Source organism: Zea mays, chromosome 1 (assembly GCF_902167145.1).
Source record: "Zea mays cultivar B73 chromosome 1, Zm-B73-REFERENCE-NAM-5.0, whole genome shotgun sequence".
Classification (NCBI taxonomy): domain Eukaryota; kingdom Viridiplantae; phylum Streptophyta; class Magnoliopsida; order Poales; family Poaceae; genus Zea; species Zea mays.
This window is the reverse complement of record NC_050096.1, coordinates 224,678,001-224,690,396: the sequence shown is the minus strand read 5'-3', so window position 1 is coordinate 224,690,396 and position 12,396 is coordinate 224,678,001. Positions and strand designations below refer to the sequence as shown.

Here is a 12,396-nt window from a genome sequence, read left to right as displayed (position 1 = left end):
AAGTAGCAAACCGATAAGCATCGCTCTGAACAGCAGTTTGCTGTTGGTGACTGGGAGTTTGTAAAGCTACAACTAATCATCAGTTTGGATTCATTGGACCATAATGGTTTACAAGCTTGCTCTTCCGGCTTCATCGCACGCGCATCCACCCATGACGTTGACACATCGCTAATATGCCGAGGTGAATTCCTGTGAATGAATGAGCACAACGGCAGTTTGATCCAGGCAAAAATGTGTACCACCAGGCTGACGACAGAACTGTAAATTTCCAGGCTTATGCTAGTTGCTGTCTAATCAGCCCTATCGTGCCAGTGCAGATGCCGAGAGCTATACCATAAAGGATATCGTATACATATACATATGAGTCATGACAAGATATCACACGCTTCATCCAAATATGTTCTTGATATGTAACTGCTTGACTGAAGTCTCCAACACATCACATCGCCCCTTACATGCGAGCATTACTGAGAATCTAATACCAAGCTATCAAACCATAGCTGGCATTATAATTGAGATGTTTTGACTCTCAAAAAAAGTTGAAATGCCTTATAATTTAGAAAGAAGAGAGCACCGTGGAGATGGAGCTTCATCACCATTCGGGAAGGTCAGCACATCATCATCACTCTGACACAGTATGGAATCAGCCTCCACTGGCAGCAGGGCAAGGAAATGGATGCATGCTTCCATGTTTCTTAAGTATGTTCCTTGATACATGATCCTGAGTGATTTAGTGCTTGTTCGGTTAGCTCTCAATCTATGTGGATTGAGTAGGATTGGATGGGTTTGAATCCCAAACAAGTCAAACTTCTTAATTTTTTCCAATCTCATCCAATTCATGTGTATTGGGAATAACCGAACAAGGCCTTAGTGATTTGAGCGTTCTGACTGAGGAGTTGACGGGTAGGATAACTCAGATTGCTCACCGCTGCGCAGTTTGGAACCATCGCTCTACAGGAGACAAGTACAGCAGGATTTGAGAACCGTTTTAGGGAATCAAGATTGGAAATTGTGGGAAAAAATAACTAATGGTGACAACAACAGCCTCAAGTATGCCAAACGACATGATTGAACCTGGTGTAATGTGTATGACAAGTGTACAATTAGTGTCACCTGTGAAGCTTCAGACAGTTGTCCATGCTCCATTTGCCTGTTCCTTCCATCCTGAAAAAGGGATAATATCTCAGAACAAATGGCAGACAAGATATAGATAGAGGTTCCATGCACATGCAGGCAGGGTTGCTCGTTACGTTTTGAATTAGACAGCAAGAAATCAATGAACCAGCAGATGAGCTGCTCATCTGACACAAGTTCACTTTGTAAGCAAAATAACCAAGACAATATCAAATCTGGCATGAGATCCTGGTTCAGTGTCATGCTCAAACTCTCCTCGAAACTAGAAACATACATAACAAGCACTTGCTCAATCTAAGGCTCATTTTTGCTTTGTCTGACCCTGTATTCTTGAAAAATCAACTAGTACTCTGTAGCAGGCTCGGCAGGCAGCCCCAACCAGCCTTATGGCAACTGGCACGGCAGCCAACACCATGGTGCAATGTTTGAAAAAAAAACATCACAAATATCATTTATGTAGTACACCTAAAGTTATGTATAGCCGCAAAAATTCAGTTCGAAATTTATCTTCTGTGTGAAGATTCAAAAAAACACGTCACTGTCAGCTTGATGAACAGTGCCAGTTTCTCCTTGTCTACTTTGTTTCTTGACATCTATGATGAATTTTAAACTGATTCAATGCAACTATACTTAACTTTACATGTACTAGATACATGATCTTTATGATGATTTTTGAAACATCGAAAAATGATATTTTATTTTAGATAACGAGGGCACAAGCCCTCCTAGGCTCCATGTCCACTGTTGTCATGTCAATCAATTTTCAGGAGGGCAAATGTGGCCATCATCATGCAGGTGGTGATCATCATGATTATCTTGTAGGTATTGCTCCTTAACGCATTATCTCAGAACCAGAGACGATCATGTCAGAACAAATACCAACCGTCAGGATAAGTTTAGAAAGCAACAAATAAAAAATGAGAGGTAGCGCTGAGATCCCACATCCCCTTGAATATTGATGGTACTGGATGGAACTTGTGCCCAACAGAATGCCAACAGCAAGGGGTCAGAGGCAAATAGGAGAGAGGCACAAGAAAAGAGAAGGGAGATCAAAGATAACTTGGAGACACTTCAACGGAATGCAGCCACAAGCTCATAGTCCTCTTAGGTGGCTGTATGAGGGCTGAGTGCTCTGACTGTTTGATACCAGTGGCACATGTCACATAATAAGCTGGGAGAGGATGCCCTACATGACCTTTATTAGAAGGTCCTTAAAACACAAGGACACCAGTTGTATCTGTTTTTTTTTCTCGAACGCGCAAGAGACATGCGCATCTTTTCATTAAGAAGGAAGAGAAAAAGGATCCAAAATGGATCAGTACAGGAAGACCCCCATTACGGTGGTCGAAAACAAAGAAACAAAAATACATCCATAAATAAAAGGAACCAGAAACTACTTTGACCTAAAGACCTGGGATTGGGGCTGTTAAGAGATCTAAGTTTGTGGCCCCTCCTAACACCCACAGGTCCCTCTCCTCCTCGGTTCTCTTGATGGCTTCATTAAGGCAGGGAGAAAGGCCGTCAAAAACACAGGCGTTTCGGTGTTTCCACAATATCCAGAGGCCGAGACTGATAAGCGAGTTTAGTCCTTTTCTGGCAATTCCATGCAACTGATCACTACATCTTTTCCACCAGAGCATGGTATTCTCTTCATAGACATAAGGAGTGAAATTCTGGAGGTTAACCTTTGTCAGCAGCTTGAACCAGTAATTTCTTGCAAACACACAGCTCACGAGGAGATGGTCAATGGTTTCCATTTCCTGGTCACAAAGGGGGCACTGATCAGGGTGATCAAGCCCCCTCCTCTGTAGTCTGTCAGCTGTCCAACACCTCTGCAGCGCTACAAGCCAAAGGAAAAATTTGCATTTGGGGGGGGGACCAGGAGTGCCAAACCCTGTCACAATGCTCAAAGCATGTTGACCCAATAAATAAACTCTCGTAGGCTACTTTGGCAGAGTATTTGCCATTATGGGCAAACCTAAAAATGTGTTTGTCCTCTCTATGTGGGTTTATGCTTACTGTGGTAATAGTATCCCAAAGATCAAGATAATCAGCAAGAACCTCCACAGTGAGAGCTCCTTGAATGTCATTTAACCAACTTCTATTTGCTAGAGCTGCATGAACAGTTCTACTGTTTTGAATTCGCCTTGGCACAGCTAGTAGCAATCTGGGAGCAATATCCGTCACACTTCGACCATGAATCCATCTATCTTCCCAAAAAAGTGTCGAGTGTCCATTGCCAATTTCCGTGTAAGTGGCAGCATGAAAGAAGGATTTCACCTTGGAAGGAAAATGCATAGGGAGTCCTGCCCAAGGTTTATCAGGTTCCACTTTAGTCAGCCACAGCCATCTCATTCTCAAAGCCCAACTGAGTTCTTTAAGGCTGAAAATGCCCAATCCTCCCAACTCAACTGGCCCGCACACTCTACCCCAAGCCACCAGGCAGTGTCCCCCTCTGACTTCTTTTTTTTTTCCACGCCATAGAAATCCTTTCCTGATTTTATCAATATCCTTGAGAACTCTTGGATGTAAGTCCACTGCCATTGCAAGGTAGATGATCATTCCTGTCATAACATATTGGACTTGAACTTTTCTTCCAGCTCTAGTCATCAAGTCAGCTTTCCACCCCGGGAGCTGGTCAGCAATCTTGTCGATTATGTATTGAGTTTGATTTCTGGAAAGCTTGCTCAAAGACAGAGGCAGGCCAAGGTATTTACAGGGGAAAGAAGAGATCTCACAGGGGAGACACTCCTGAAGGGTCGCCACTTCCTCTTCCCCACATCTAATTGGGTACACACTGCTTTTTTGGATGTTTGTTTTCAGCCCAGAAGCTTCTCCAAAAATCTCTAAAATTTTGAGAACCAGTTGAATATCAGATTCATTTGGATGCAAAAACATGATCACATCATCAGCATACAAGGACACTCTGTGTTGCAAAGGTCTAGAAGCCAATGGATGCAACAGATTTTCTAGATCAGCTTTTGAAATTAACCATCCTAGCACGTCCATGACAAGTATGAACAGCATAGGTGAGAGGGGGTCTCCCTGTCTTAAACCCTTTTTGAGCTGAATTTTTTCGCCAGCAACACCATTAAGCAGTACTTGTGTGGACGAGGTAGATAGCAGTCCACACAGAACATTCATCCAAATCTGCCCAAACCCCAGTTTCTGAAGAACTTCGAGGAGGAAAGGCCAGGAAACTGAGTCAAAAGCTTTAGTAATGTCTAGTTTCAAAAGGATTCTTGCTTGTCTTTGCTGATGGAGGAGTCTGGCAGTTTGTTGCACAATCATAAAATTGTCTTGGATGAACCGGCCTTTGATGAAAGCACTCTGCCTTTGGGAGACCATAGATTGCAGTTTATTCCCCAGTCTGTTAGCTAGGATTTTAGTGACTAGATTGGCCATGCTATGCACTAAACTAATAGGCCGAAAATCCTTGACTTGGTCAGCACCCTCCTTTTTTGGAATAAGGGTGATAAGAGCTGAATTTAGTTTGTGAAAGTGACCAAATTTCCTATCCCAAATAGCTGCCAATACTTGCATCACATTTTCCTTAATGATAGGCCAACAGGCTTTGTAAAATCTTCCTGTGAACCCATCAGGTCCAGGGGCTTTGTCGGACGGTAGCTCTTTAATGGCTTCAAAGGCTTCTTTTTCTGTAATTGGTAAGTCCAGATCCTCCAAATTATGAGAGGGCAGCCCCAGGTAGTTAAGATTAATAGTGACAGTTCTATCCAGTCTTGTTCCCAATAGGCTTCTGTAGAAATTATCCACCAGCATGGCTTTGTCAGCATGATCAGTAAATACATTATCTCCAGATACCAGTTTTGCCACAAAGTTCTTCTTCTTTCTATATCTGGCATGCATATGGAATAATTTGGTGTTAGCATCACCCTCTCTGAGCCAGTTGATTCTTGATCTGGTACGTGCAATGGTGCGCTTAAAAGAGGCAAGGGCTAAGGAATGCTTTTTCAGTCCACATCTCAGCCAATCCTCCAAAGGGGACAAAAGCCTGAAATCTTGGGCTACTTCAAGCCTGTGAAGAATCTCCCTTGCTAAAGCTAACTGTGAGGTCACATGTCCAATCTTTTGCCCACTCCATTTCTGCAAGGATCTAGCAGTGGCTTTTAGTCTTCTATCAAAGCTTAGAACTGGGCAGACTCCATCCTCAATAGATATCCAAGCATCATTGACAGCTTCCTGGAATCCATCTAGCTTTGGCCAAAAGGATTCAAAATGGAACCGCCTCTTGCTAAAACAGTTGCTCTGCAGACCTAGCACAAGGGGGCAGTGATCAGAGTCCTCCGAGGCAGCGCTTTGGAGGAGGTTATTGGGAAAAATATCTTCCCAGTCACTTGAGCACAGGACTCTGTCTAATCTAACCAATGTAGGAGACACTTGGTGATTAGACCAGGTATATTTGCGCCCTATTAGAGGCAGGTCAATAAGGCTTGTATCATCAATAAATTTCCTGAATCTCCCCATCATGGCTCTATTACAAAAAGCGTTGTTTTTGTCATCCTCTTTGTATATAAGATTGAAGTCCCCTGAAACAACCCAAGGCCCATGACACTCTGCTCTGATCTGTCTGAGTTCTAGCAGGAAGGAGATCTTGTCTTCATTGCTTTGGGGACCATAGACATTTGTTAACCACCAATGCTGGCCATTGGAGTTTTTGAACTGCACAGATACGCTGAAATTGTCCACTCTACTCAACCCTGTGACTTGTAAATGACTCTTCCAGGCTACAAGAATTCCTCCGCTGGCACCCAAAGAGGGTAAGTAGACATAATGCTCGAAGTTTACTCCTAGAATGGTTATCACTTTTATTCGGTTAATTTCCTGCATCTTGGTCTCTTGTAAACAAACAATGTCCACTCCCAGGGAATCAATAAAACTGCGAACAGAACTCTGTCTCAAAGTAGAATTCAGTCCCCTAACATTCCATATAAATATTTTTTTTGGATCCATAAATTACATGCTCAGAGGAACAACAAAAGAGAGAAGGGGACACTCAGCAGGCAGCAGCACTATGCGATGGAGCCTCTGCCCTCAGCTCATCTGGTACCTTCCACCCAAAGAAGGCTGCGAGAGCCTCTATGTGATTGAGGGGAAGTCTTTCAGAGAATATTTTTTCATAATCTTTTCTGGTTTGCTGATCTATCTCTTCCAGTTCCCCCACCACCTTGAGAGCCTTCATAACTTTCTTTGTTGCTCTTGAGGAAAGATCTTGCTTGCCAATTTCTGCTCGCATTCCAGCAATGCGGCGGCTGCGGCGAAGGGACACAGCAGTAGACCGCTCGGAGATTATGGGCTTTGGAGTTGGATTTGCTGGTGCTGGCAGAATACCAGATACTTCTTTCACAATTTGTTTAAGAAATACCTCTTTTTTGGCTGTTACAGGGTCCACGCCATCCATCTGCAGGGCTGGAATGGTATTATTTTCCGTTGTTTCCTCAGCAATTTCAACTAGCGGCTTATTATGCTTCTTTTTTCTATGATAAACGAGCAGGTTTGGTGCCTTTATGAGCCTTCTTTCTGATGTTGCAGCGCCCTGGCTTTGGAAACAATGCTGATGGGAATGTTCCTCAAAGTGCACCGGAGCCGAGGCCTCTCCTAAGAGAGCCTCAAGGCCCGCACGGTGTTTGACACTTGGTACCGAGTACAAATCTCTATTAATACTCTGCTGCCCACTAGGATTGCAGTCCAACTGGTCAGAAAAAACAGCAGCAGCATGTTGAGCTTGCTCTTCAGTGTGCACCGGAGCCGAGTCATCCTCGTGGGGATTCTCAAGGCCCGCACGGTGTTCAGAAGTGTGGTCGCTGCATTGGTTTTCAATGTGCACCGGAGCCGAAGCCTCTCCAAAGGGAGCCTCAAGGCCCGCACGGTGATTGAGATTTGGACCCAAGCACAAATCTCTAGTGAAATTCTGCTGCCCAATGGGATTGCAGTCCATTTGATCAGAAAAAACAGCATGTTGGGCTTGCTCTTCAATGTGCACCGGAGCCGAGTCATCCCCGTGGGGAGTCTCTAGGCCCGCGCGGTGTTCTCCGTTGAGATCGCAGCAAGGGCCATCCACAGAATTGTCCAGCTCAGAAGGGTTAGGATTCATTTGTTTGGAATCCAAGCATCTGGGACCCAGTCTTTCTTTGGCTGAACGACGCTGCTGTCTCAGCTCCCCAAGATTGCTAGCGTTGATGTCTTCCCGTGGTCGCCCTCGTGGAGAGTGTGACCGGGACCGCCGGTATGACCGAGGGCCATCATCATGATCACGAGGCGACGGCGGTGAGGCAGAGACCAAAGGAGCAGCAGCAGCTGAAGAAGGAATAGACCATCTGATCTTCACTGTATAACCCAGAGAGATAACCCCTTGCAAATCTCCAGTAGGCGCCTGCAGAGGCTCAGTAATCCAGAGCTCCCGTGACTCCGGAATCATGGATGTATCAATGCACCAGGCAGAACATCTGAAGGAAACCAGGTCACTCAGGCCAGAGGTATCCGAGTGCACCTTAAATAGCCAAGCAAAAGGATTTATTAAATGTTCCACCGTAGCCGTCTCCCACACGTGCACTGGGATGCCATCTAATTCCAGGTTAACCAGCTGAGGAAGAGTTCTGCCAGAAGAGTTGAAAAATCTAGACCATCGCTTGCAGACCACTGTGAAAGTCGCAGCCCGCTGAATGGACCACCTCGAGTCGAGCCTTTGAGCCATATCTTCAGACGGGAGAACCAGCAGAAAACTATTTGGTGATAAGCGACGGAGAACAATGGAGTCTTCAGTGATTTCCAATCTTGGTGAGAGCAGGGATGCCACTTCGAATTCAGAAACTGAGTCACGGTTGCTGATCACCGAGACAACCACTGCCAAACGAAGATCTTCCTCGGCAACAGTCATGGCGTGGTTCCAACCCAGCAAGCATGGGGGTACAAGTCCTGAAGAAGGCAGATGGGGCTGCATATAAATCCTGCTCCCATCATCTCTGGGAGGGGTGGGGGGTTTCCGTCTTTTGCGAGAGTGACGCCGGCGAGAACGGCCCCTGATAGTGACGGCATCAGCGCCCCCAGCAAGGTCAGAAGCCATTCCTTGAAACAAATACTGGCTGCCTGAAATTGCAGCCACCGAAGTCTTCCTCCGCCAAACCTTCCGAGGCGCTGCAGGGTGAATAGATTGCCTCGTCTGGCACAAACCACCAGAAGACGGATAGGAAAGCCTGCTCCAAACAGACTTCAAGATCCCAGGAGGTTGCTGATTTCGAAGACGGGACCAGACAGAGGCTCTTTCTGGAGCGACACCGCCAAGACGTGACCACACTGTCTGCTTGGAAACAGCTGTGGAAAACTGAGCACGATCTGGAGCCTCCGGGCAGCGGGACGCCCTATGCCCAAGCCCACAGCACTTGAAGCATCTTGTCCTTGAACGGCAGTCACGGACCAGGTGATTTGGTGAGAAACAGTTGAAGCATCTGTCGGAAAGATTGGTAGGTGCAGGGCGCTGGAAATTGGCAACCTTCAGGCGCAGCCGCCGGGAACGCCGGGACTCAACAGTCTTCCAACCATCAGCAGCGCCGGCGTCCTTCACAGTGCCCCCCACGACCGACGGCTGAAGAGCCGCAGCCCGGAGCTCCCTACACCGTGACGCCCGTGGCTCAGACCTGGGAATCCAGCTGGCCGGAGAAGAGGGCTGAGAGCGCAGGACCACGTCGCGGAAGGAAGGGCCAGCAGGGGCGCTCCCAGCGGAGCTGCAGGACCCGCCAGAATCCTCGCGCCAGCGATCCGGCTTGGTCCGCCCACCAGTCTTGGACGGAGCCGCGGACAGGGGAGGAGGATGGGAGGGAGCGGCCGCCTGCAGGGGGGCTAAATGGGAGGAGGGAGGAGCGGCGGCGCTCCCCTGGAAGGTGGCCGCCGGACCCGGAGTGGGCGCCGGCGTGGGGCATTGGGGAGTGCAAGCGTCGGTAGGGGAGGGGAGGGGTCGCGCGGGAAGGGAGGGGAAGGGACGTACCTGACGGTCCATAGGCGCAGCTTTGTTGCTTATTGTGGTGCCCCTGGACCTCACAAGTCTGTTGCAAAGTGATGCACCAGTTGTATCTGTTAGAATATATGGATTAGGCCCATGAGGCTAAGCCCATGTATAAACTCTATATAGCCACCCTCTAGGGTTGGTCCAGTTAATCCAAGGCCGTTCAGTGTGACAATGGTCGGGAGTTCGATAACTCCACCTCCTGCGACTTCTTTCTCTCCCACAGGATGCAGTTGCGGATGTCTTGCCCGTATACCTCCTCCCAGAACGGCAAGGCTGAGCGCATGATCCGTACGACCAACGACACCATCCGCACTCTTCTCCAGGCGCACCTACCGACACGCTTCTGGGCCGAGGGCCTCCACACCTCTACCTACCTACTCAACCGTCTCCCTTCCACTACGTGCCCGGCCCCCACTCCTCACCAGGCACTTTTCGGTACCCCTCCGCGCTATGACCACCTCCGTGTCTTCGGGTGTGCTTGCTACCCGAACACCGCTGCCACTGGTCCTCACAAGCTCGCACCCCGTTCCACCCTCTGTGTGTTTCTCGGGTACTCCCCGGACCACAAGGGCTACCGCTGCTTTGACCTCTCCTCTCGCCGGGTCCTCATCTCTCGCCATGTGGTGTTTGATGAGTCTGTATTTCCCTACTCCTCCACCACCACACCACCCTCATCCAACCCTGACCTTGACCTCTTCACTCTTTTTCCGACTAACGCGGTGGTCGAGCCACCTATCCTTCCTCTCTCTGCAGGTACTCGCTCACCGCCTGACGGTCCTACTCCCGACCCGGTGCCTTGCCCGGGTCCGGTGGTGTCGCCTCTCTGCGGGCCCCGTCTCCGATCGCCCCGCCTGCGGGGCCGTCGATACCGACCCCTCCGGCCCTCTTCGCCCAGCCGGTGCGGGTCTACCAGCGCCAGCCCCTGCTGCCCATGTCGCCGGCCGCGGGACCGCCACCGCCGGTCCCTTCGGCACGCTTCGCCCAGCCGGTGCGCGTCTACCAGCGCCGGCTGCCGCCGCCGGGGTTCGCACCTCCACCGCCTCCACCGCCTCGTCCCCACCGGCGACCTCTCCTCCGGCGGCACCGCCGGTGGCCCAGTCCCCGCCAGGGACACCTACACCTCCGCCGCGACCACCCGCGGCATGTGTCGAGACGCCGGTGTACCACCCACCGCTCCTTCACCTCGACCCGCGGCACGTCTACCCGATGGTGACGCGGCACGCGGCTGGTACCCTGCCGCCCCGAGTCCTGGCGGCCACGATCGGAGACTCCCAGGTTTCTCCGGTACCCTCCTCCGTCTGCACCGCCCTGCTGGACCCCCACTGGCGTCGGGCGATGGAGGAGGAGTATGCGGCGCTCGTCGCCAACCAGACATGGGATCTGGTGCTCCGTCCGCCCGACACCAATGTCGTCACCGGCAAGTGGATCTGGACGCACAAGCGGCGGGCCGATGGTACCCTGGAGCGGTACAAGGCTCGCTGGGTTCTTCGGGGCTTCACTCAGCGCCCCAGAGTCGACTACGATGAGACCTTCAGCCCGGTTGTGAAGCCGGCCACTGTCCGCACGGTGCTCTCGCTAGCCCTCGCTCGCTCCTGGCCAGTTCACCAGCTCGACGTCAAGAACGCCTTCCTGCACGACAGAATCACCGAGACCGTCTACTGCTGTCAGCCGGCGGGGTTCGTGGACTCCTCTCGCCCTGACATGGTCTGCCGGCTCAACAGGTCCCTCTACGGCCTCAAGCAGGCCCCCCGGGCGTGGCACTCCAGACTGGCTATGTTCCTGGTGGCACTGGGCTTCGTGGAGGCCAAGTCAGACACGTCTCTGTTCATCCACCTTCATGGAGCAGAGACTGCCTACTTGCTTCTCTTCGTGGATGACATTGTCATCACCGCCTCCAGTCCGTCACTTCTTCGCCGCCTCGTCGACGCACTTCAGCGGGAGTTTCCGGTCAAGGATCTGGGTGTACTTCACCATTTCCTGGGGGTCACTGCTGAGCCTCGCCCCTCAGGACTCCTCCTTCAGCAGCGACAGTACACTCTTGACATTCTGGAGCGGGCCCAGATGAGTGACTGCAAGCCCTGCTCCACCCCAGTCGACACGCAGGCCAAGCTCTCTAAGGTCACGGGTGACCCAATCGGGACCCCACCAGCTACAGGAGTCTTGTCGGTGCCCTTCAGTACCTCACCTTCACCAGGTCGGACATCTCCTACGCCGTGCAGCAGGTCTGTCTACATATGCACGACCCCCGGGAGCCCCACCTCACGGCTCTCAAGCGCCTCCTACGCTACCTCCGGGGCACCGTCGACTACGGGCTGCTTCTTCACCGGTCTACCTCCTCCGAGCTGGTCGCCTACACTGACGCTGACTGGGCCGGGTGCCCAGACACTCGGCGCTCCATCTCCGGCTTCGCCGTCTTCTTAGGCGGCAACCTGGTGTCCTGGTCGTCGAAGCGCCAGCCGATCGTTTCCCGCTCGAGTGCTGAGGCGGAGTACCGTGTCGTAGCCAACGGCGTGGCAGAGGCTGCCTGGCTCTGGCAGCTCCTCGCCGAGCTTCACAGTCCCCTCTCCAGGAGCACGTTGGTCTACTGCGACAACGTCAGCGCGATCTACCTCTCCACCAACCCAGTGCAGCACCAACGGACCAAGCATGTCGAGATCGATCTGCACTTCGTCCGCGATTATGTCGCTGTCGGTGCTGTTCGGGTCCTCCACGTCCCGACCACCTCCCAGTTTGCCAACATCTTCACCAAGGGTCTGAGCGGTCCACTGCTGTGTCCCTTCGTCGCAGTCGCCGCATTGCTGGAATGGGAGCAGAAATTGGCAGGCAAGACCTTTCCTCAAGAGCAACAAAGAAAGTTATGAAGGCTCTCAAGGTGGTGGGGGAACTGGAAGAGATAGATCAGCAAACCAGAAAAGATTATGAAAAAATATTTTCTGAAAGACTTCCCCTCAATCACATAGAGGCTCTTGCAGCCTTTTTTGGGTGGAAGGTGCCGGATGAGCTGAGGGCAGAGGCTTCATCGCATAGGGCTGCTGCCTGCTGAGTGTCCACTTCTCTCTTTTGTTGTTCCTCTGAATATGTAATTTATGGATCCAAAAAAAATATTTATATGGAATGTTAGGGGCCTGAATTCTACTTCGAGACAGAGTTCTGTTCGCAGTTTTATTGATTCTCTGGGAGTAGACATTGTTTGTTTACAAGAGACCAAGATGCAGGAAATTACCCGAATAAAAGTGATAGCC

The 12,396-nt window shown here is 50.5% G+C and overlaps 1 protein-coding gene across 4 annotated transcripts in view; it reads right to left on the bottom strand.

Moving 5' to 3' along the window:
* Nucleotides 1-215: 215 nt before the first annotated feature.
* Nucleotides 216-12,396, bottom strand: part of LOC103643333 (uncharacterized) — a 69,006-nt gene continuing 56,825 nt past the window's right edge. For all 4 annotated transcript variants that reach the window (XM_008666491.4, XM_008666493.4, XM_020546709.3 and 1 more), the window contains 2 exons: nt 1,114-1,164; nt 216-951 (listed from right to left, as the gene is read on the bottom strand). In XM_008666491.4, the coding sequence (XP_008664713.1) occupies nt 868-951; nt 1,114-1,164 (135 nt within the window). In that variant the 3' untranslated portion in view covers nt 216-867. The remainder of the gene's footprint in view (nt 952-1,113; nt 1,165-12,396) is intronic.